At 39.8% G+C, this 25,650-nt stretch overlaps 1 protein-coding gene across 21 annotated transcripts in view; it reads left to right on the top strand.

Annotated features, from left to right (window-relative positions):
• The window catches only part of cacna1g (calcium channel, voltage-dependent, T type, alpha 1G subunit), a 219,732-nt gene that overhangs the window by 76,678 nt on the left and 117,404 nt on the right, over window positions 1–25,650 (top strand). For all 21 annotated transcript variants that reach the window (XM_069517470.1, XM_069517453.1, XM_069517454.1 and 18 more), the window contains exons 3-4: window positions 6,053–6,165; window positions 18,453–18,586. In XM_069517470.1, the coding sequence (XP_069373571.1) occupies window positions 6,053–6,165; window positions 18,453–18,586 (247 nt within the window). The remainder of the gene's footprint in view (window positions 1–6,052; window positions 6,166–18,452; window positions 18,587–25,650) is intronic.

Here is a 25,650-nt window from a genome sequence, read left to right on the forward strand (position 1 = left end):
GAAATACATACACACACATGCACACGCTGTTTGTCGACTCTGTTGCTTGTGTCCTGATGTCTGGCGTCAGATCATTAGTGGACAGCAAATAAATCGGCAGCATGATGCAGAGAGGCAGGGGAGGACATTCAGTTTGCATATTTGTTTTCTACTCATTAGGCAAGAAGAAAGAGACTTTAAATGTGTGTGTGCATGTTTGCATGCGAGAGACAAAGAATGCGCGAGAGAAGTCCCCAAGAGGGAGAGAACATAGAATACTTTTTCAGGTGTTGATGAGTTTGATATTGTTGCCTCTCTGATGAAAGCATTGTTGTGTGGGTTCGGTGAGTTTGCGTGTGTGTGTGTCTGTGGTGTGGGAGCAGGCTTCTTGCTTTCAGGGTTTTGACAGAGCATATCCGTGTGTATCTTTCCTCTAATTGAATCCATCCCTTAGGGCGTCACCGCTTGTTTATATGCTGACACCATGAAGGTGTGTGTGTGTGTGTGTGTGTGCTGAAGGCAGAACACTGCAAACATTCTCCTTATTGTTTAATTATAGCCCACCAGCTGTAGAGACGGAGGAAGAGAATGAGGGCAGGAGAGGAAGAGTTATTGATTAAATTAGTCAGATTATTCATATTTAATGTTTGGCTTTGTACCCATCCCTCTGCTATCTCTTTGATTCCTTTCTTCTTATTAAATTGTCGATATAGGACCACCAATAAACAATGCATTGTCATAAACTTCATCAATTGACACGGTCTGAGGGGCACCAATTAAACTTTTACATGTGCACAGAGGGCAAGGAGTGCATTCTCATGCTGTTAAAAAAAAAGTGGCCTTGCTTTGTCATTTGGAAAAGGAGAAAATCTACTTCCTTTGTAAGTCTTCGCTTTCTTTCGACCCTGATTAAAAAAACATGCTTCCTCAGCTTGTTTTGAGCTAATTTCATGCAAAAAAAATAATATATTCCATCTTTTCTCAGAGTATTAATTACCTGTAATCACTTCAATATGCTGCACTGTTAACTAGTTGTGTGCAATTGTATTAATATTAACATCAACAATAGAGTGATGTCAAGAAACGGCAACAGAATAATGGTAAATGCTACCACATAGTCTAACAGAAACACAAGTGCAGGAGAATCAACTAGGCCAACGTGGCTACAGGTTGAACCAAGTGAGGTTGTAGCAGCCACCAGTGAGCATGTTGAGTAGTTACACACAAACACTTATGGGGCACAATAAGCATTCATTCATATTTCTTCTCACCTCTCGTTTACCTCTGTTTTTGGTCTCCACAGACCCCTGAAAGAAATATATCTGACTCGTTTGCTGTGAAATTCTCCACTATGCTCATCAGGAAAGCTGCTGTCAGTCTGCTGGGCAGGTAGTGAACAATGTGTCTCCAGAGCCCTTTTTTTTTTTTTTTGCTGAAAACAGTTTTACGAGAACGAAGTCAAATGAAAGTTCCAGCTGTGAAATCAAAACGATGAGCCAAAGACAATAACAGCTCTGTAGAGCTGAGAGGAATCAGGTGCTGGTGACTCCTCCCACATTCAAGTAATCATGTAATTCACTGTTGAAATATATAAAAACATTGATTCTGTTTAAGCAAACATTAGTTTTATTGTTAGTTATTTTTTGAACAAATATAAGAGGATGTGTATTTTGGATTTTAAAGGTGATGTGTGGTTCCTTCTTGTGAAAGTTCCATAGTCCCTCTTTAACTGTTGCCATGTTGTTATACCAATCAGCTCACCACTCAGTTGTCAGTCTTCCAGTTTTTCAAACTCCCCAAACCCCAATCTTTCTTTCTCAATAGATTCATTACTGCAGTGAGATAGCAGCCTTGCTTAATAACAGACCATGCAATGCCTCCAGTGAACCACTCAGAGCATAGCAGCAGAAACTAATGACGCTCAGCATCAGTATTTATGTTGACTCTTGACTGTAATGACTACCTTTTATACCATGGTACTGAATGCCAAGAGAAAAAATGGTCATCCAATGATTCGTAATGACTTTAGAGAGTTTTTGGCATTCGGGTTCTTTCCCCATGCATTATATCTGCCTGCTGATAATAAATACAGGAAGGGAGCATCAAATGTCTGGTCCAAGGTCTTGGACAACTCTCTGACTTTAAATCAACACACCATGGACTAAGTACAGAGTGTTTCTAATACTCACTGCAACCATTTCTTGTGTAAGTCATTCCACTTTCTACTTCTTTACTGCCATACTCTTGACTCAAAATCATATTTTTAATATGTTTTATCTCTTTTAACTTTTCCCCCTCTGGAATTTTAACAATATTTTAATTGGAGACAGCACAGATCTTTATAATTTAAGCAGCTGTACACTGAGTCTCCATATTTCCATAATAACTCTGCTCATCTGCTGCACCAGCACCTTCAACACACTCTTCTCAGTTTGTAGTCTGACTCTGACCTGGCTGCTTTTCTATATACACCTCTATTTCCTTGCTGTCATGGTTGTACATGTTGATGAATGATTTCCTTTGTATGTTAATGTGAACTTTTTCATGCTGACCTTTGCACACTGAGGGAATTATAAACCATGAGGTATTTTCATTTTGGTCTTGTGTTAGCATAGCTTGGGCAAAACCAAAGATTGAAACTGATGCAGTCATAGGAGAGCGGCTCAGGGCTTGTGTTCATACAGGCAGTATGTCTCGGTCATAGCAAGTGTGTTGTGTTCCTGATGGGCTCATGCCCATGAGTGTTCCACTGACGGTGTGTACGTTTTGCTACTGCAGTACTGCATTGCAGGTGGTTAACCTTGGAAAACATCCCATGGATTACCATACTGAGTGATATCATGGTTTACACAGCAATATTCATACAGTTTAACATCGACATTAGAAAAGTAGGCCTGCTAAATTGAAAGTGAACATATGCTAAAGCATTAACACACATTAACCAATGTACTATACAATGTATTCTTTCATTGTAGTCTTTATTGTGTTTCCATTTTAAGCCCCTTCTCCAAAACCTCTTTAAATAATGCAAAGTTGGCTGTGAAGGCTAAGATATAGTGGCATTGGATTAAGATACATTTTCATACAGAGCTGATGTAGAGTAGAACATATTCTGGTCTGTTACACAGAAGTACAGTAATTTATCAGAACTCTCATATTCAAGTATTACTTCTGAACAGGAAAGGAATCTGCTTAAATAAGAAATTTATATTTAAAAATTTTTCTACTTGATCTAGTGTTTCCTGTCAGATTTCTTTAAATCCTCTGGAGCCCGATGGATCTCGTTGATGAACTGAAAGATTCCTGAACTGAAAGTTTCCTGAACTAAAATGACTCTGTGCTCAGCTCTGGTGAAGGTTGATTATGTCAGTAACTTAGAAGACAACCTGTGAAGCTCATTATTTTTAATTAGCCCCACCTTCTCAGCCCTTAACTGGGAGCTTCTGCAGATGCCACCACTGTCTGTCTGCAACAGTTTGCGTCCCCCAAAACTTTTAGCGCCACCATTCTCACACTACGGGTCTGATTGCCGGAGATTTTGTTTCCTGTTTAATGATCCCACTCTCCATACTGACTGATCTTTTTAATTACATCCCTTTGGACTCACAAAACTTTGTGCGCATCCTCAAGTGTGTGACATAATCCTGCGCTGCCTTCCAGATGCAGCCATCTTTACCCAAATGATGCTACTGAGGTTGCTTCTGGTCACAGACTCGTATATCCCTCCATCCTGCATCTATTATTCAACAGATCCTGTTCAATACTGTATTGAAACTCCCACCGAGTATCACATTCCGGCCCAGTGTCTCTTGGAATTACATTTTAATTGGATGACTCTGCAGCGCAAGATTAATGTCCAGTGCCAATGTTCAGGGCCAGCACAGGAAGCAGTGTGGCCTTTGTTTAGGGAGGTGTAAAGAAAACGTTTTGAGCTTGTGGTAGTGGATGGGCACTGACTTTCACTGAGGAGAAGGTGGTTTATTCACTTCAACAATTGAAGCAGAATCAAAGAAGCTGAAGCCGAGATATCTTTCTCAGGGTCGGGTCAAGCACCAAAAATCTGAATTACATCCTTTGCGATAATGCACCTTGACCGTGAGACACTACCCATTGTGTTTCCCACAGAATTTGATCAGTCTGTGGCAACAGCTGTCCAGGGGTGGAGGTTGGGGAGGTAATTGCCCTGTGAACATACACTATCATACACACTTGATGCAAAGTGAAGGCAGGTGAGTCTGCCTGCTGAGGACTGTGTTTATGTCATAGCAACGGGCACAACGAAAGTAGCATCTATCGATATGGATGTTATGGTGAGAGAGCACGACAGCAGAGATTATGGTTGGATTAGAATTGTTTCCAGTTATATTTGGATCATTATGAAATTAGACTATGAGAAACAATTATGGGAAACACTGCTATCTGCCTGGTTAGTGTAGCCTGGAAACCAGACCAATCACTGAGCTCATGTTTAAATTCTCTCGAAGATGGGTTTGGTCCTGTTCCCATTCAGACAGATTTCCATCCTTACTGTAACAGGTCGAGCCAATCACAACCGTCCATTAGGAATTGGACAGTTTGGTACAATGACTGATGGAGGAAAGCTGCTGAAGAATGGATGGCTGCTGTGGAGAAGTCTGTTGAATCTGCTGAAACAGGATCGTTTGTTAATACACTATGCCTCACCAACCACTCATTGCTCTTACTGGTTGTCCACTTAGTGACCAGTGGCATTCAAAAGTGAAATGAGAAGTTCTAGACTAAATGTTAAATGATGATGTAAGGCTTCAGTAATAGTAGTGCTGTGTAGTCCTTTACAAATTACACTGGGTCACTTGGGTGATGTCGAGCTCCACCCAAGTGACCAAAGACATTTAACTCTTTCATAGAGTAGTCCTGCCCATAAGTAGTTAATTAGTTTATCTCCACCTGTCCATTCATTCATCCATCATCCATTTTCTGCTGATTATCCCAGCAGAGGGGTGCTGGGGTAATCAGCATGAATTGTGCGATGCGAAGCAGGGACATTGTGATTCATGGTGATCCATAAATAAATTAGTTTTTAAAACATTCCTGCTGTACATTATTAATTTACCTAAAAGAACAGTTTCAGGCGACAAAGTTACTTAAGGACTGATGTACAAATATGGAACTGGGTTTTTTTTCTCTGTTCTACTCTCCGCCACCTATGTTTTCTTCCCTGAAACTTTACAAATCATGAATTTACATATTACTGTTCATCCTGCTGTTATATATATATTTTTTGTGTGTCAGCTTGGGGACCATGGCGACCCAGCTGCATTATGGGTCAGCGGGATGAATGGGCAAGCGGAGGCTAATGCGATAAAAGACAGACAGGTCGTTTCTCCTCACCATGGTCCTCACAGCCTGCACACTTCAACACACATACACAGAAGATAAGCACATGATACACACCCCACACACACACACACACACACACACACACAAAAAACTTGGATGACGAACGGCCTGTAGTGTGTAACATTGTTTAAAAGCGGTTTACAATGTGTTCACTGCTGTGGACACAATAGCAATCTTTACGTGCGTGTGTGTGTGTGTGTGTGTGAATGTGAATGAGTGTCTATATCTATTGAAGAACTGTCAGTGTAATCTGTGTTTATTCTCATCACTGATTGGCGTCACGTAGCTCTTCGTTTAACTTAACCACATCTGAAATTTCCACTTTGACATTGTGGTCAATCAATTCATGCGCTTTACATCAAGATGTCGTCACACTCAGCGACTCTGAAGCTGGATGTTTCATCTTCTTATTCTCTGCTTCGGTCCCAATCTCTTTAAAGTTCACATGCTGAACCTTTCTCAACAATCTTAACATTTTCCAGCAGGCCTCATGCTGTTAAAATGGTGAATTGGTGGCAATGACTGTCAGTCAGAACAGCTTCTTCCTGTTTTCCTTTGTACATTCCTTTCTTCAAAAGTTTATACATTTGAATGAGACAATGAGGTCACTAGAGAAAAAAGAAAAGAGAAAAAAATCCTTTGTTGTGCTTGTTGTATGTGTTCTGCCTGTGTTATATTCCTTAACTGTTGTCCACATGGTTTGAACGTGCGTCCATGTTGGTGATTCTGCTGAACTGTGTGACACTGGGCATGTTTCATCCCTGCGAGGACAGCGACTGCAAAACTGAGAGGTGCAGGATCCTGCAGGTAAGACCATCTTTGTTTAAATTCTGTGATTTTGTCTTCCATTTTGTGTAATACAGAAAAGCTTTTCTTCTAGAACCAGTGGTGACATGCAAAATGGACAAGAGTCTTTTTGTTTTCTTGATTCTCATGTATGTAAAGCACTGTTTGTTCTGTGATGTGTAGTCCCAGGTCAAGGGCCATAATTGTTGGATCCTTTCCCACAATACAACATGTCACGTCTCATGACTTTTTCATATTATGAGACCCTGCCTGCACCCTGAGCACTCAGCCCATTCACAAGGTTTAAAAACAAATGCTTTGGGCTACGAGTTTGCAGTCGATACAAACCCAAGCTCAGAAAACATAAAACTCCTCCTTCTACAGAGTTTGCAGTCCTTATCTCCTAAATTTAGTGGACTGTCCCTTTTAAGCACTGTATGTATAGTGCCACTGTTAGTATCATAGTTAAATCTATTGCACCAGTGAAAAAAAAACGTTTGAGTTGACCAAGCAGTGAAACACATTAATGACTGAATAGTATCAGCTTATCTGTCTTTATCTTTATTTAATAAGACAAGCACAACCCACTGAAATGTCTTCCAGTGTGACAAGCAACAAGGAGAAAAACACAAATTCACATTAGAGGAACAACGTTCATGCACGTAGTAGATAAGGATAACAAATGCAGAGTAATGACTGGAAGACCATAGATACACTGTTTGCTTGTCAGACTTGATGTGACAGAGAGCAGGAGCACTGACTAACACTGAGATGAATTATATAAAAATATTTTGAATCACAGAGAGAACTACTGAAACAATATTCTCCGTCATATCTGGCTTCTGCAGCTCCCTCCATTTGTGAATAAATAACACCATTGTGTGGAGGCGTTTCCATTAATTTATAGTCCTTCTTTAACCCAGCAAACACTAATGGAGGAGCATGGTTTGTTGTTTTTGTTGTTGTACTGTCGGATGAGGGAATCAAGCGTGGTGAGGTGCAGTAGGACTCATCTGGCACTGCTCATCTTCTGGCTAATATGTGGTTCCAGACTGAATCAGAACAAGGACATCTTATTTTCTTGTTCACTGATTCTATGAAAAAGAGTGGCTATGTTCATTTAAAGGAATAGAGCCCGTTTTTCAGCAAGTAATCAGACTTTAGTTTTCTCTAAAATGGATACATACACATCTTTTTCTCTCATGGTATCGAAACATTATTTAAGAGAGGAAAGCTGATGAAAGGAAAGGAAACAAAATGGGGGATGGAAGAAAGGCAAGTAGAGGAAATTAGAGAAAAGTAGAGGAAAGAGAAAGATAACAAATGTGAAAGAGAAAGATAACAAATGTGAAAGAGAGGAATGGAAAGAGAGAAAAGAGAATAGGAGTGAGAGGAAGATACAGAAAATGAAAGGAAAATAATGGAGAGGGGAAAGAGAGACAGCGAAGAAGAGGTGGGGAAAAAGATGAGGCAAATAAGGAAATGGAAAAGACAAAGGAAAGGAAATACCAGAGGAGAAGAAAACATGAAAGCTACTTTGGAAAACGATTTGAGATGAAAACCTGAGGAGTCTCGTTTCCTGTCGGCTGTTGCTATGCAGCCTGCACTCATCGACTTCTTCCTCCTCCTCTGCTCAACAATATGAGATGAGGTTTAATCCATCATCTCTCCTCTCAGGAGCGCAGATACATGTAGAGCCTAGAGGTTAAATGCATTTTCATTAATTCCTCGCTGCCTCCATTTCAGCCTCGCCCATCAATCCCCACATCGATACGTTTCGAGAGGGCAACAGTTCACAACCTGCGTCCTCTCTGGTCTGACTTTGATCCATCTCATGCTATATGAAAGATATTGACTCTTCAGATATGAACTATTGACACGCTCTCATATTTTTTGAGCTTGCTTTGACTAAATGACCTTCTTACATTAAGTATATGATGGCCTTTGATAGCATGATCAGTGTCTCCCATTACTTATCTAGACTGTGGCGGCCTGCCAAATTCTAATTTGTCTCGCCACAGTTTCAATGAACCAATACGTTTTACACCCCTCATGTCTTACTCATGTGTGTGTGTGGCGCTATTTGGTGTGTGCTCCCCTGCACTGTTACACTCCTGCATGCTTGTTTTATGGTCCATAACGTTTTACCGTCCACACAGTAAACGTCAGACGTAGCTTTTCGTAAGAGTGACTTTGGTGCATATGCACCCCTGTTACCGCCATAGATTTGATAAATTCTCGTCGAAAACACTGATGGTGTAGTTGGAACTGTAGTTTTCCTGTTATAACAATGCAGCTAAATTAGTTTCATCTAGTGTGTATACTGTATACAGCACAGACTGGGCCTCACAAGGACACATTACAGGCCCATTGCACCAAAGTTCACCTTTTATTCTATTTAAATATACAGACCACTTTCACATGACGGCCATTTCCCTCTGACGTCACTGTGCAGCTAGGTTCAATCCAAAGTCATACATACTCTAATCTGACAAACTGTTTTAATTTCACAGGTCATTTCACAGATTCCTAACGCTAACATACTTGTCAAATGAGCTATCAAATATGTTGATTAACCTTGAAACATGGTCCCTTGTTCTTCCAGATTTCAACTTTCCATTGTCTTTTCAGTTGCTGATCAGTTAGGGACATTTTTATTTGAGCTTATATCTATAGCAGTCTTGGAGGAAATGAGAGTAGGTAAAAGTTATTTATAGAGCACTTTGCCCAGACATAAGTCACAAAGTCCTTTACAGAGTAGCATTTAAAGTACAAAGCTAAAAGCCACTTTACACAATATAATACTATATATGTCTTATAGCACAACACTAATGCCACTGTGCTCCACAGTTACTCGTGTTAGTGCCTGAACTCTCAGATCCAACATGGCCATGCTGGCATCAGAGCTAATGAGAGAGCTCAGCCAGGTTCACTGCTCTCCTCTGTGATGCTCGCTAAATGAGCTCTCATCTCCTGACACAGCTAATGGCCACTGCAATGATCACAGGCCAGTGTGGAGCTGCAGCGTGGATTGAAAAGTGCACCCCCGCTCATTGAGTGTTGTTCAAAAGTTTAGGCTTTTTAAAATTTATTTTAATGACAAAATGAATACATTTTAAATGTGTCAGATTTATTGCTGCATGCAATCAAATCTATCATTTGACTAATTTTGTTTAACAAACTTTAAATTATATTAATTTCTCCTCCCATTGGAGGTTCAGTCTACTGGTGATATTGCATATCATGAATCATTCAACAATCTAAAGACTTTTTTTTTTTAACCATCTGTTACTTTTCTTCCTTCATTTTAGACTCTTTTCCAGTTTACCCCACCACCACTGTTACCAATGCTAGTTGTGTTGCTCCAGTTATGTCAGTGTCTGTCAGATGGTATTTCTGGACTAATATATCGTCACAACTACTGAATGCATTGCAATTATATTTTGCATTGTCATTCACTGCGCCCAGAGGATTAATTCTAATAACTAAGCTGAGCCTGTGCCACCTGGAAAGTGGGAAAAGTTTAGCCCTGACATTTTGATTTTTTTCATTAAGGGAAATTAAAATGCTCATTGCCACTAACTATCATAGTGTGTGTTATCATGCTAACATGAAGAACTAAAATGACGAGCATGTTGAACATCATATCAGCTAAACAAATAGAACATAACATCACATAGTAACACATCCAAGTGCATTTCATATACAGTTAGAGTGAAAGATTAAGGTTTCTTCGACTATATAGCAGCTTTAATTTAAAAGATTGACTCTATTTACCCCTAAGGAGATAATTCAATAAAACACAATCTGCTCTGAATGCAAACAGCAAGAAAAAATTTAACCTTCAACACGCCCCCCCATGCCGCTACAGTACAAAAGTATGTCAATGGAAAGCTAATAACATTTTGCCTGTACAATGGGAGCCCTGGGTCATAGAACGATGTACAGAAAGAGGAAGACAGAAGAAGGGAGAGGAGATGGCAGACAGAAGAATAGATTTTGATGTCTTGCTGAGATGGAGCTTCCTACAGTTGTGTTCAGCCGGAGTGCTGCTGCTACATGGAGCTACTGTAGAAGCTTTCAGGTCTGAATGGAACACGCACACACGCACGCACGCACGCACGCACGCACGCACGCACGCACGCACGCACGCACGCACGCACACACACACACACACGCACACACACACACACACACACACACACACACACACACACACACACACACACTGTAGTTCACCCCCATGTCAGCCTGGCATGTGTCTGGAGGGTGAGGAAACGTCAGAGCTTGTGTCTGCGTGAATGTGTGTGCAGCGTTACAGCCATTGGTGGTGATCGAGCTGAAAAGTCTCTCTCACAATATTATCTCCCTCCACCTGTGTAGAGTGGATCTCACCTGAATGGCAGATTACAGTCAGCCTGCTGTATTGTCCTCACCACGATGCATCCACCGTATGGCACGTATGGCTCTCCGCCTGGCTGTGAGCATGTGTGATGAAAGTATCTGACCCCTGTCATAATGGCATTCAGACTCGTGACAGGCAAAATTAGCATACATAGTGGCTAAGATTTATTTTCAGGAGAGGGTGCAAGCAAATGTTTTCACCAATGAAAATGATGGCACCTGTGTTTTAAAACACGTGCACACACACATACTGCATGTACAACTTTCTGTCAAGATGCCCTTCGGTCAAGAACATAGGAGTCAACTTTCTATGTTTTCTATGTTTATGTTTCTTTAATGTAAATGTATGCACGGTGTGACGCTTTGCTCGATCAATGCTTTTCCTGTTTAATTGCGATACAAATTGCGTCAGGAAATGTCAGCTGAGCAGGTGACAGTGCTTGATCGATCACCTTGCACGCTGCCTTTGCGGTAATTATTTAAAACAGCATGCTACAGTGTAGGAAACAAAGGAGAAAAAGGTATAGTCCAGGCACAGTGGGTTTCTGCCGAGATGATAAATGTCACCGTGTGTAGCTATTAGCATTATGATGGTACTTCACAAATCCTCTGGCATTACAGCAGCTCCATTTGCAACTTCACATCAACTCAACTTTAACAGTTGATGATGACAATCACTAAACATTTCAAAAAAGTTTCTCTAACGTACTATCTGCTAACTAAGGCTAATTCATTTATTTTAAACATTTAACTTTTGGTTAACATAGTCTCTTATGACAGCACGGGTCACACTGTTTCCTGGGGGAAACCCGACACATATGGCAACACTGATCATTGTGGTTTTGTCAGTCTGCACATGGCCTCAAACCTATATTCATAGTAAACCTTGGAAAACTCATTGAGGAAGAACTCACATAGTCAGTGGTGCCAAGGTACAGACACACCATGGTTCAATACACACAGATTCGATAGCCATTACAAACAAGGCTAAATGACTCCATCAATTTAAACAAGGTAAAACAACTAACAACAAATTTAAAGTGTACCATTTCATAATTAGATACATAAATAAGTAAAACGATGAAAAAATAACACAATTAAAAGTGACAGTTACAATCAATACAAATTAGTCATTAAACATTTGAATTGCCTCAGCGATAATCTAAAGATTTGAAGCACATCCCCTTCAGTTGTGCATAGTAACAGAACATTTTTTGGCATTGCTACGTGTGAGATTGCGTAAAATGGCAACCAAGTTTCCAAGAATGCACGTCTGCAAGATGAGGCTAAATAGCTTTTGGAATAAATGCTAAATGCTGAATGAGCAGGAAGGTTAAGTAGGCAAGATTATGATGTACATTATCTAAAGTGTGTAACTAACTGTCTGCCCATAAATGATATCACTGTAGTCCTTTAAACAGAGGAAAACTGCTTCAACGTGTCTTTTTGACTAAAGAAAGATAAAATGTATTTTCTAAAAAGAAAATAAATCTCAGTTTTGAGTTTTGCACTCAGCATTAGTGGTAAAGTGCACTTGGAGCATAAAGGCTCCACTCAGGAGGTGATGAGACAGGCATCTTTAAGTGATTATCACTGGGAGGTTGGAAATATCAATGTTTGGTCCAAGTCCCAATAAAATTTTTACCAGTGCTTGATGTGGAGACAGATTGGGACTGGGGACCAGAGCAACATAAGTGTTTCTTCCTGGTCACTAACTTTGCAGGATGGCACTAGTATTTGTGTAAAGTTTTTGTTATGTCATCAGTTTTAATTTCCACCAAGTAATGTAGATTGTATCTTTTCATACAAGCAAGTTGTAAAGTACCAACAACTTTATAACATTATAGATAACTTCAGTGGTGCTCGTAAAGACATTTTGTAAGCACTTTCAAAATGTTAGAGTAGAAAAGACAAATAATGATCTCTATTCTGAAACTGCTACACTGATATTACTCATCGTTATTCTTTATTGATTGACATTAATCCCTGCTTTCACCCAGTTATGGAAAGTCATGAGTTCAGGGTCAGCGGCATTACATACACAGAGGAACTGGAAGGTTTTCACCATCTCACTGAAAGCAGGGTGGATGCCTTCCTGCTGCAATTTTCCGACTGATTGCTTATTGTTTACCCACGGCTGTCTGAGCTAGCTTGGGAACACATGTTGCTATGTGAATCATACAGAGGAATGTTTGGTTGGTCTGCAGATCTCGATTGTTTGTCAAGAGCTGCGACACTTCACGGTTGGGCGCCGTGCTGTATCATATAACTGCTTTGACACTTGAGGATTTGCTAGTGAGCCACGTCGAGTCGTTAGGGAGTGTTTTAAGTGCACTCAGCATTAGTGATAAAGTGCACTTAAAGCATAAAGGCTCCAATCAGGAGGTGATGAGAGCGCATGTAATGTTGGCACCCGCTTGACACGCTGATAACACGCAATACAGCTGGCTGTGCGTGCGTGCATGCGTGTGTGTGCGCGCTCCTTGTTCACAGGCGATGTGACTGTTAAGCTCATGTGTCGTGTCACCATTAAAGCAGGAAGGCTCGTACACATCGGGAGGGAACTTGTGCGAGGGTTTATCCATGTCTATAATCTGTAATTATGTGTTAGAGTAAAGATCACATATGCTCATAGTCATGCATCTGCAAATAATCTTCAAATGTATGTAAGCAATAATGTGAAAAATGGCACTTACCGTGCACACACTGCCGTACCTTTACCCACAAACTCTCGCAATTATGAGACGCAACCATAGTTATAGTTGTGGTGGTATTACTTCCAGTGTGAGGCAGTGAGAGAAAATGATGAGAGGGTGATAAAAATGAGAGCGATGGAAGTAAGTGGTAGACGAGAGGCGGAGGAGGAGGACAACCAGTAGCTCACATACAGCATGAATTCCATCCAGCTGTGTGGAAGCAGAAAAGACTGCCAGAAAGAAAAGGACAAGCGAATCCTACTTCTCCTTTTTTATCATTGCCATAAAAATAATGTCGTCATTCAACATCTAACACATTTACAATGCTACCAATGACCACGCACTATAACTTCAACATGTCGCAATGTTTCTAGTACACATTGTGCTTATTGTTAGGGTTGTTTTGTACTGTTCCTTCTTCCAGAGTTGATTTGTCAATGAAACAGTGTTAGCAGTACTGTTCGGTCTTTTATATATCACTGCCCATTCTTCTATATTTACTCCAAATAAACCACTTTTGTCTCCATCAGAAATGCCATCACTTCCTGTGCACCAGACAAACCCTGTAAGACCCCACCAATCATTATTTATAACAGATGCACGCCATAAATGGTTTCAGATTGCCTTAAAAATATTTATTAACCACCCATGTCATTATCTGATTTGCTTTAACAATATTTGTGCACATCCCTCAGTGTTTCAGAGTTTTAGATTGGACTGACTCACCACCAGTGCTCTGCTGTCATTTGTTGGCCTATTTCACACTTATATGAGTGTGACGCCCAATGAAAGCCAATTTTTGTGAGGCTTGTCTGAAGCGGGATTAGGCTGGATGATATACCATAATTAACTTTTCAGTTTAGTTTTCAGATAATGCGAAAGTCTCATTATTCCATGGAGACATTCCAAAAGTTGCAGAAAATCTCCAGAGGAGATAAAATACTCTTTCTCTCTCTCTCTTTGTGTCTTTGCAGGGAGAGAATGCAGTTGGGGGTAGAAATTAGGGAGTGTGTGAGCAGTGAGCCGTTCAGCACAGGCCACTGGTGTCTGTTCCCTTAGAGGCAGAAGTGTGTTTGTGACTGTGTGTATGCGTGTTTAGCTTTTCTGGTCTCCACATGGACACATTACCAGTGAACCATAGTGACAACAGACCAACACATACAGTATTTATGTTTCGGTAAATGCACAGCTTTGAAGTTTTAGCTCCAATCCCATTTCACCGCTTTTTCCCTACCCCCACCCCTACCCGTTGTTTTCGAGGGTTACCTTGCCCCTTGAAACAGAGTCCCAAGAAGTAGTGGTTGAATTCTTGGCCTACAAATTGGGACAGCCCTTAAAGAAGCCGTTCCATCATCAGTAGTCGTAACAAAAACCTGTCACATCATCAGTAGTTGTCAAGAAACAACTAAAAAGACGAGACGAAAAGTTTTGCCTGGGATGTCATTGTAATAAATTTGTTGAGATAAATAAACCAATGCTACAGTTTGCAGCTATTAAAGTGATAAACCTATAATATCAAAATCACATCTATGCTAATGCAGGTGACTCAATGACATTTGAAATTGAAAAGCTTGGATGCCCTGCATTATTTCATATATGAATCAAAAGCGGGGGGGTGCGACATTAAATTATGTGAAAATACGGGATTACCATGCATGAAAAGATCGCTAGCATGCTAATGCAAGGGCACTCACAATCTTTAGGACCATAATAATATATTGAAATGACATTAAGATATAATCATCATCATAATTTTGAAATCCTTATTAATGGAGAAAATACAACATTTGCGGGTCTCCCAGCTTGCCGGTGATTCGCAAGGCATTCTGTGAAATTTCCATACCCCTCGGTTTGAAGTGAGGGGTCGAATCTTCCTTTCGAGCTATAAAGCCCTAACCCTTGGCCCTACCCCTCCGTCCCAACAGGTGTTGGGACAGCCTACATCTACACCGGAATGCGTGAAACAAAGGGGAGGGGCTAAATGGTAGGGCCAAGGGGTGAAATGGGATTGGGTCTAAGTCTCAAGAAACCTTGGAGATTTCAGGCTGTAATTGATTTAGACAATTACAGCGACTCCTGTATGTTAAGATATCAGACCTGATCAATGTTCCTCAGGATCATGCAAAATGTGTCACGCTCCACTGATGTGTAACACAAGTTTCGTGGAATCAATAGAGTTAGTGTTACAATGTGGTGCTGCTGTGGGGAAGCCTCAGGCCAGCATGTCCTGTTGACTTTGTAGAAATGAAATGTCCTGCCATGCATAGATTTTGTCTGTCTGTGTGTGTGTGTGAGTGCATGCGTGCGCTGATTGACATTTGCTCAATGTCAATTTATTTCCCCGAAGGCTTGGTCCCATGTTGTATATGTTAAAGTGTTCATATTCATGTATGTGTTATGTAATCAATGCAGATGTACATGTGTGTGTATTTACAGTATGTGTCTAATGTGTGTGTGTGGGGCGGTTCAGACAGAGTAGGAGGACATGTAGAGCTGAGACAAAATAGATGAGTGAGAAGTCCTTACCAGAAACAAGAGAAATGCCTCCAAAACAGATCCTAGGGAGAAGGAGGGAGTATAAGAGGAGAAAGCAAGGGGCTCATTTAATGCTCAGTGTGGCGGTTAACAACTCTGCTCTTCTCTACTTCACACACTGCTCGTTCTGTCATTTCTCAGGTTGTAACATCTGCCAATAGACTTTGTTGTTATTTTTCCAACAGTGTGTTGTTGTGCTCTGTTATCTGTCATTCCTGACCCAGTGTGCAAAGCATCTTTTGATTCCTAACATGGGGAAGAAACACCAGTCCCATCCACTAAAGCTTATTTTAAAGCTGATGTGTCTTTACTTATTATTTTAATTCTATTAACATATTAAATTCATTCAAAGTAATATTTACCCAATTTTAGTGGGCTCTCTGCAGTATTGATTTGCAATAAAGACCTAAAGGCATGCATGACAGATGTCAACTATTTTTTACTTTTTAAAAAATGTGGCTTGCCCCCCAAAAGCATAATCTAATTGTGTCCATAGATGCTGTCCCCCCTAATCTTCACGTATGGATTCTTAAATATAAATGAAAAACTGAACATGAGATTATGAATAGGTGAGCAAGACTGAATGTTGTATGTTCTCTTCTACTAATGTGGCTGAATTAGGTTTTCTAAGAAATCATCTGTAAATTACAGTATTCCTTCAACAATGTGACTATAAAGTCTATCCACAAAAGATATTATGATGATGGTACAACTTAATTTTATAACTTGATTATATATCTAATTTAAGTCATACGGATAAGGCTTGTGTTCAAATCTGCATTCAATAGTGGAAACAGTTGCACAAGGTCATGTACTTTGATGCTCTTGTGCCCTACATGCAAAAGTTAGTTCCAGCACAGTCCACATTAAATTTAGATCTTTTCTTTTTTGGAGATTACGCATCACTGAACAATTTGCTTTGAGCTTCTTCTGCCTCTTTTGGAGTAAATGAGTAGTGTGTTAAACATCTGGAGCGATGCAGTGTCCGGTGATGGAGTCAACACGGTGCAGCTGTTTGCTAAAGACACCCTCTGTCTGCTAAGCGGTATGTCCTGAGAGCAGCCACGGAGTTCAATGTGTTGAATAAAATCTGCTGGGTTTTCTCTGCAGACTCCATCAGTGCTCTCCAAAGATGGGATGGTTGAGCATTTTAGTTGTTCATGCACACACACACACACAAATATACATTCCTGTGTGAACCTCCACATTTTGACTTCAGAGCAATGAGGGTCTAGCGTCTGCCTAAGCTAACAGGATTTGATATATTTATACATTTTCTTTGGATGACTCATCTATCAGTGGGTGTCCTGTGCCTTGATCTCCTTCCAGATTTTGTCTTTTATTTTTCTTTAACTTTTTTCCTCCTCATCTCAAATTCCTTCTCCTCTGCCTTTGTTAATTCATTTATAGATTTTCACATTTTAAAAATTAAGGTTATGTTCCCTTGTCCTTGTTTTCTTCTTCAGTCCAATTCAAGCACAGCCAAACAGTCAGATGAGCAATTAGTGCAATGAGCGGCTTGTTCTAGATTATTACTTTATGTGCTTTGGATGTGAAAACATTTGCAATTGAGTGTCTGTTAAGGCAGGATAATGGCAAAACCATCATTTGACCTGTGCTGTAAGCGAGCATCTGGTTTTCTGAAGTGTCCTTGAGCAAGACACTTAATCCTTATTTAGCTGCCAGGATGCCCTTATCTCTGATATTTTTCCCACTGGGAGCCTGACTTTCTTACAGCAGGGCATAGATACAGAGGATTCATCTGCAGTTATTAATTAAGTATCACATTGACAACACATATTCTGAGTTGCCTTTTGGAACATCAAATGTGACTGATATAGAAGCATGGCTATTGAAATGGAGAGGTCTCATAGATTGTTACTTTTATTCTATTGTGTTGGCCAATAAATAAACAGCAGCTGAAGCTCAAAGGTTAGATGGATAGCCATAGTGTTTGATACAGACATTCATGGTACTCAGAGGGTCAATCTCATTGACTCATGGTGATCCCATGACCTTGTTTTTCCAAACACTTATATTGGCATGCTCCCAGAGGATGTATATAGCTTTGTTTATAATGTGACTTTTCTAACTTTCAAGCATCACCGTGAGGCTGGAATTTGTAGTCGGTTGTTTGTAGTTAAATATCTCTGTGACCAAAATTGTTATGAAATTGATAACACATTCATTCTCCCCAGAGGAAAAACTGTATAAATGTATTTTTTATATTTTTTAGGTTTAACATTTAACACATTTTGTTCAAATAGCAAAAGTTAGCAAATGCTAAACTGAGATGGTGACCATGGTAATCATCATGCCTGCTAAACATCAGCGTGTTAGCTTTGTGAGCATGTTAGAATTTAGCTCAAGGCACCGTGAAGCCAAAATATAGCCTCACGGTGCTGCTAGCATGGCTGTAGCCTCTTGAGCTTGTTCAACTGTATAATGTCCGGCTGAGTACCAGCTGTACCTTGCTGTTTCTTTTTAATGTACCTTTTTTTCATGTTCAGGTCCTGAAGAAAATGTATTTCTATGTAAGACATTAGAGTTTGGAAGATGAACATATCTGACATTTGATCTCTAATGGAATGGTAGTAGTTAGTTGTTTTAGACTGTTGACAGCAAACTTTCAACCGGTGATCCCTTGTATTTTCTGTTTTAATCACTCTGCAGGATTTCGACGACTTCATCTTTGCGTTCTTCGCTGTTGAGATGGTGATCAAGATGGTGGCTCTGGGGATTTTCGGCAAGAATTGTTACCTTGGTGACACATGGAACCGCTTGGACTTCTTCATTGTACTGGCTGGGTAAGTTATGCGATTACACACACAATAACACATGCACAAACTCACAGGTGGCCAAGCATAACCATGCATAAACACTGGAGGCTTACACACAAGGCACGAAAGACATTCACATCACCCACATGCAACAAATTTCAGCAGTAATGTGCAAGTCAGGGCTTGGGAGTGCACGATCAGTGTCATGCACAAAGAGAATCTAGAGTGTAACAGATTTTCGAGCTTGTAAATGTAATTATGTCACTAGATTGCAAAAAGCTGCAGAGGTTGTCATTAAATTAATTTAACATGTCCTGTAAAAGCCTTTGAACTAGAAATTGGTAGCAAGTTCTAGATCTGTCAGAACAGTGTGATAGAGCAAGATCAGATTTTAAAAAGAATTAATGCAGATTTACAGTTTGTCCTTTTTAATTAGAACTTGTTTTCTACACTTATAAATCAATAAACACACACACACGCACACAGTAATTTGATTAAACATGTTACAGAACATAACCTGCTGGTTTTGATCTGACATTTTCATCACACTACATCCCCTGCTGGTTTTTAATGCCGTCCTTCTGCCACAGCTTCTGTTGTCCATCAGTGGGAAGAGGACACATTTCCTTCTGCGTCTGTGTGTGCGTGTGTGTTTGTCCTTCAGCAGCAGAGATGATACACTTCACCTACTTCTTCTGCGGTCATGCACCTGTGAAGCATATCATATGGGTTTTCTATTAGCAGCACCTGTTTTCTATAGAGGCTGCCGCCTCGGTCTTTTCTGTGAGGGAAACCCTGACCTGTCATTCATTTCATTCCTTTACTTCCCTTCTCTGTTTCTCTCTCTGAATCATAGAGCTGGTTCCTCATTGGTTGCTGGGACTCTGCTATTGATCTAATGCCAGAGCCCCAGAAGAGACTAGAGGGGAAATACCTTAATGGCTGGTATTCAGGGAGTAATCTTTTGAATTAGGAGAAGACTTAATTAGAGGATCTTAAAATGTAAGACACATTGTATGTAGCTGCATACAGATACAACTATTGTATATCTTTGGGGGTAATGTGCGTCATTGCAACAGTGAATAATAGGATATACTGTGCATGTGGATCAGGCCTTAGATGGAGATGGATAATTTGTGTTTGCATCTTATAAATGATTGATTAATTCTGACTGTAGTTGGTTAGAGTATGTTTCATAGTAAGAATGCAGGTCACATTAATTATGGATTTATCTGCCAACATATAATGATTTATAACTTGGTTTAAAATGTCTGAGAAGAGTGACAACATTTCCTGGAGCCCATGTTGACATATTTAGATTGGTTGTTTTGTGCAAAAGATATTCATACTGTCACATATTTCAACTGATACTCAAATTATTATGCTTTTCTCTATTAATCAAACAATTGAGAAATCAATGCTTCAAATAATTATTTCAGCACAATGAAAATGTTGTGCCATGAAGCCTATATTATTAATTAGATTGTAGCACAAGTATATTGTTAAAATATTGAGGTGTTCATCTCCATCACTGAGGTACTATATGTAGCACAACTACTGCCAGAATCTGGATGGGCCCTACACTTTCAGCAGGTTCAATAACTCAGCTGGGAGTAGAGAGCTTTGCTGCTGTTGTTATACTTTAGTGTTGTAAAGTGCATTTGCAAATTTCATGTCAAATTTTTCTGTCTCTCTTGAAATATCTGAAGTGATTTGTGTCAATTTGGTGAAATGTGTAGCTACTACTCCTCCATAGTAATCTGTGACTCACCCAGACATGTTCCCAACTCACAAGAGGCGATGAGAAGTGGCCAGGGAACAGCAGTGGAAACGATAAATACATAGGAACTCTACTAATATGTATAATTAAATAATTTGACTAATGCAAAGATATTACACATGATACTGTAGTGTATATTGTTCAACTGTGTGTACTCAATTGATTAATCTTACATCCCTATTAAAATAATTTATGATTTGGTGAAACTATTATTTTCATAATAGTTTTGTAAGATACCATTTCTCATTCACACATACAATATAAAAAAACACAATATGATATAGTCTACTAATGAGTCAAATGTAAACTGGGCATACTAATCAGTACAGTCGTTGTCGCTGCCTCAAGCTACTCAGTCACCCAAAGTGATTTGTGTATCCACTTGTATCTGCAGCCTGAACATAAGGGCCTGTGATATCAGTTGTTCATTTTCTACCATATCAGTAATGTGCCTCGCAAAAGCAGCTGCAGATAGAGGCCATGATGGGGTCTTACTCAATGACCTCCTTTGCTTAATAGCACTCTCTTTGATTTGTATTTAAAGACTATGCTTTCTTGATTGACTCAGTTTTATCGCACTCATTAAGATTGTTTCACGCTTACTGTGAAAATGTTGAACACACAACATTTTCACATGCAGCGTCGTCACCTCTTGAACTCCATCCTCCAGACGAGGCCTGCTTGATCTGCTTGCCATGATGCATGCAGCCTCCGTGTTTTGTGCAGCTTCAACAGATCATCATGTCAACATTACTTCATCGTCTTTTTTTATCAGCAACCTGATTTTGGAAGTCATACTTATTGGACCACACTAATTTCATATCTAACAAAGCGATAACATTTGTCATTGAGTAGTGTAATATATGCTTTGTCATGTGCAACTGAAAATGGCTTCACGTGCCCATGCTTGCACATGTGTCAGAGGTTTCTGACCCAAGGCAGAGATATATCGACTAAAGTAATATCTTTATTACATGCTTGACTTCAGAGTGTTACATTGATGGAAAGTTATGACAGCAGTTTGTGTACCATGCGACTGTGATATCTTCAGATGAAGTAAGCCGGGGACTATTATCACATCCTCCTTACTTCCCCTCAACATATTTCCCCTGTCACTCTCCACTCTTTAGAAATGCCACACAAATAATTTATGGAAAAGGCGGAATGTGTGTGTATCAGTACATGAACAATATGGAGCGTGACAGAAAACATGGCACAGGAAATGAAGTCTGTGTGTCATGGGTTGCAGCATGTTGCCATTTTTGAACAAATTAAAAAGAAAAAAATAACTCATCTGTTCAGAGAGCCCCCAGCCACACAGAGACAATGGTAACCTTGGTAACGGCTGGTTGTCGAGCATTTGATATATCCTGGCAACAGTGGTTAAGTGTGCGGAGGAAGGCTCTGATGAACAGTTTGTTTCCTTCCAAGACGATAATTACAGCTAAGCTGCTTCTTCAGCAGGTCTCCCGTCCTAATCACCTCTCTGTCAGGAGCCAGACAGAAAGAAATGATGGAGGGATGACTATACGAAGCAGGTGGAGTGTGGAGAAAGAGATAGACTCGTGAAATGTGCAAGTAGGGATTTTTCTGCCAAATGTATAGTGGGAGGAGGAAGGAGGGGCTGGACTCGCATGATAGAGAGAAAATCAGTAGATAAGAAAGTTTTCTTGATAAATTTAATTTATCATTTTACAATCAGTGTTTAACACTCAAATCATTTTGCAGTTGCATCATCTGAAATGCCCTCACAGGCCGGACCCATTTGCTTGATTTTCTCATGTGGTTCACCTCATGATTTGTAGTTTGTTATTAGTCAGTTATTGACTCACATTAGTCTTTAGCTGCATGTGTGTGAGAGGTGAGAAATCTGATGACATGCACCAACTCTACTATGGATACACCTGGGCTGGAGTTTAAGAGCCACTGAAACGGAGAAATTTGGAAACGTTACAGTAACAGAGAAGTTTGGAAACGTTACAGTAACAGAGAAGTTTGGAAACGTTACAGTAACAGAGAAGTTTGGAAACAATGACGTAGACACTCATAACTGCCTACTATTGGGTCTTTTCAGTCATGTTGTAGCCTTTGCTGATTTATCATGCTCTTATCAAAGCTCTTATCAACCGGCTAAGCCTAATGACCCTTTTGTCATTGGTAACAGATGTTGTGCAGTTCAATTCTGCATTTTACAATGATACAACTGCAGCTTAAAGTGCCAGCTTATTCCTTCCTGTTTACACTCCCACGTGCATGCCCTGTATATGAGAATGGTCATGTGATATTAATTTCCAGATTAGTTAGTATGGAGGAGATTAAACTAATACAGAGCCAAAACACTTGCATGGACAGAGATCATTTTAGATTTCCAACAAAAAGTATTAGTATGAATGTATCCTTGGTCAGGCTGCTTGATGACTGATGACTTGTGTTAAAACATCCATGTTATATACAGTAGATACCATAGAGCACTGTATATATCAATGGAATTGATCAGTGGTTCAAGGACCATCAATAAAATAAAGCAGTGTGTATCATTGACCCTTTTATACAATCTTGACAATGAACAGAATTACTAAAATTGTATTTGTAATGTATTAATTTTGGATAAATAAGTCAGAGTATATTGGTCATATCAAAAAAACTGTACCTGTACCCTGGGGTAGGTAAACTCAATTACATTTTTAGATTCAGGTCTAGATTGACTGACTTGTTAAGAGAGTGTTTTCATTTATTTATGTATTTATGTATTGATCGGTGCAGTGGAGCCCCAGTCAATAGCTGAGGGAGTCTAAACAGCAAACTGTGCTGGCTTGCTGTAGCAGACAGGGGATCCTATCCTTCATGCATCGATCCTCCTCTGCTCTCTCTACGCGGCTGGATTCCTCCTGTAGAGAGACAGAAAGAATAATTGAGAAGGAAAAAGAAGGAGTGAGTAGAGATTCGGAGGAAGGGTGACAGATTGACAGAAAAAGGCAGAAAAAGAGAGAGGAAGAGAAGCCGAGGCAGTCGGGTCGATTGCTTCATTGGACTCCCTCAATATATTTAATCTGGTCTGATATTTGAGGACAGACACCACAGATGAAAATACTAATTTTGTTTGTATCGGCCAGTTTTGCTTTGAGGCTCTGAAACATGATGAAATAGATCATTTAAAGTAGGTTATCACTGAACCACCTCTGAGTCCAAAAATCAGTTTATCCAAGAAGCAATACCCCATGTAAATATTTGTTCAGAATGTTGTGATAGAATCTCATATCATGACGAGCCACAGTACGGGCCTTCATTCACCACCCTTTGTACGCTGTATACACTGTAATTAATCAGTGGTTCAAGAAATGAAAGCTTTGTGTATCTGTTACCCTTGAAGACTTGTTTTCTTATGGCTCATTCATGCTGCCTTTACATATGAAGAGATATGTCCATTCCAAACTATGTAGCCATCACTGCCCACATACTTCCCTGCTTCCTTTATGTTGGCATGGTTGGGGGTTTTTGCTTGTCCCAGTGCCCATTTAGAACAGCATCATAAAGACGCCTGCAGTTTTATTGCCAACCCTTTAAGTCTCTCCTCAAAAAGTTCTGGAACTCCAAGTAAAGTAATAGTTCCGAGTCTTTGGCCATGCGAGCATCTCTGTGAGGCTGCATTTTGGTGATTTGAGCAAATGCTAATGTTGTAAGCAGGTGTATGTATACCTTGTTCGAAATTACAGTTTAGTTTAGTTTGTTAGCCTGCTAATCTTTGATAGCATGTTGATGCATTAACAATATAGTGGAGCTAAGGCTGATGTCTTTAGTCATACACCAAAATACCGTTTAATTAAATAAAAGTAAAGTTTAAGAGGATCTGACGAAAAGTGACATGATCGTCAAAGCTCATCAGTAGGATCCATCCCCAGGAGACCTACGTCTGTCATGACTGACAATATGTATTTTTATATTAAGTGCTTTAATGAAAGTAAATGTATGCAGACACCTCAGGCACCTCACATACCTCAGACCTGGTGTACACAGAGTGTTCCAGAGATGGCAGATAAAGGTGAGAGATGTTTTGTTTGTTTAGGTTGTTTGCCAGTTTTCCTGATTGTGTTCTCGTTATTTCTTTCTGTGAATGGATGTTCAATGGTATTTCTACGTTCTACATAGTTGTGGTAGTGTATATGAGGCTAGACTGCCACCAGGGTCTCCTTTACGCAGTATTTCAATGAATGAATATTTTCATTTTGAGACATTTAAGAAGACATTCAGACGCTGCTGTCTTCTGTGCTTTAGCTTACAGCATTTTACAGTGTGAACAGAGCTACAACTTCGAGAGTTGGTTTGAAGGCAGGAATCCATCAACCTATATTTGTCCTTTAAATGGTGTAAAAGAAAGGAAACATTTACAGGAAGTGTGATCGTAAATCTTAAAGATTAGAACAGTCTGAAACGAAGCATAAACTATATAGTGTTTCCATTATCCTGACCGTGATCCCAGTCATTTAAGGCAATTACATGAATGTATCAATGTATCATCATTACTGTGATGTATTGATTTTTATAATACAAGCTTAGAACCTTAAACAGGGTTTAATTATTCAACACATTTGATTGGATTGAGTGCCACTGAAGAAGGTGAGAGGGGAGCCTGAACCTAATCCTGAGCGTCATCTCTTTTCTTGATTTATTGATGAGTGTTTGGAGAAGATCCAGCTCAGTTTAGGGGACAGCTGAAGGAAAAAAAAAAGTCTGAGGATGGAGGAGAGTAGCGATGTTGGGAAAGATTTGAAGAGGAGGAGAAAGACAAAGTGTTAGAAGGGCTTGAAGTTAAAGATAATTCAGGTGGTGTAACGAAACCAAGGATACATCCATACTAATATGTTTCAGTTTTAAAACAGATATTTAAAAAAAGACAATCTCGGTAGCATTGTTACTCTATTAGACGTAATCTCCATTCATGGATGTAAACATAGCACCAGTAATGCATTTCAAAACTGAAACATACTATTGTGAATGTAGCCAAAGTGGACAGTTAACGGTGAAATAAAGTTATAGTCAAGCATTACTGGAAATACATTAACTTATACAGCACTCACATTTGCACTTTGGAGGCTTCAATGGTAACACCGCTCATTCAATTTGAATGGGTTAATGTCATGTGTTCCCAACCTGCTTTGTGGTTCCTTTGGTTTGTTTTCCAATTGGCAGCGCAGGCACCAGCCAATCAAATTGGGTTTAAACGCAAAGGTGTGTACTAGCCAATCAAATCACATTGATGCAAATATAACTCCTGTTTCAGATCAACTGTCAAAAATGAGCTGGAGATCAGTTG

This window comes from Paralichthys olivaceus, chromosome 21 (assembly GCF_024713975.1).
Source record: "Paralichthys olivaceus isolate ysfri-2021 chromosome 21, ASM2471397v2, whole genome shotgun sequence".
NCBI lineage: Eukaryota > Metazoa > Chordata > Actinopteri > Pleuronectiformes > Paralichthyidae > Paralichthys > Paralichthys olivaceus.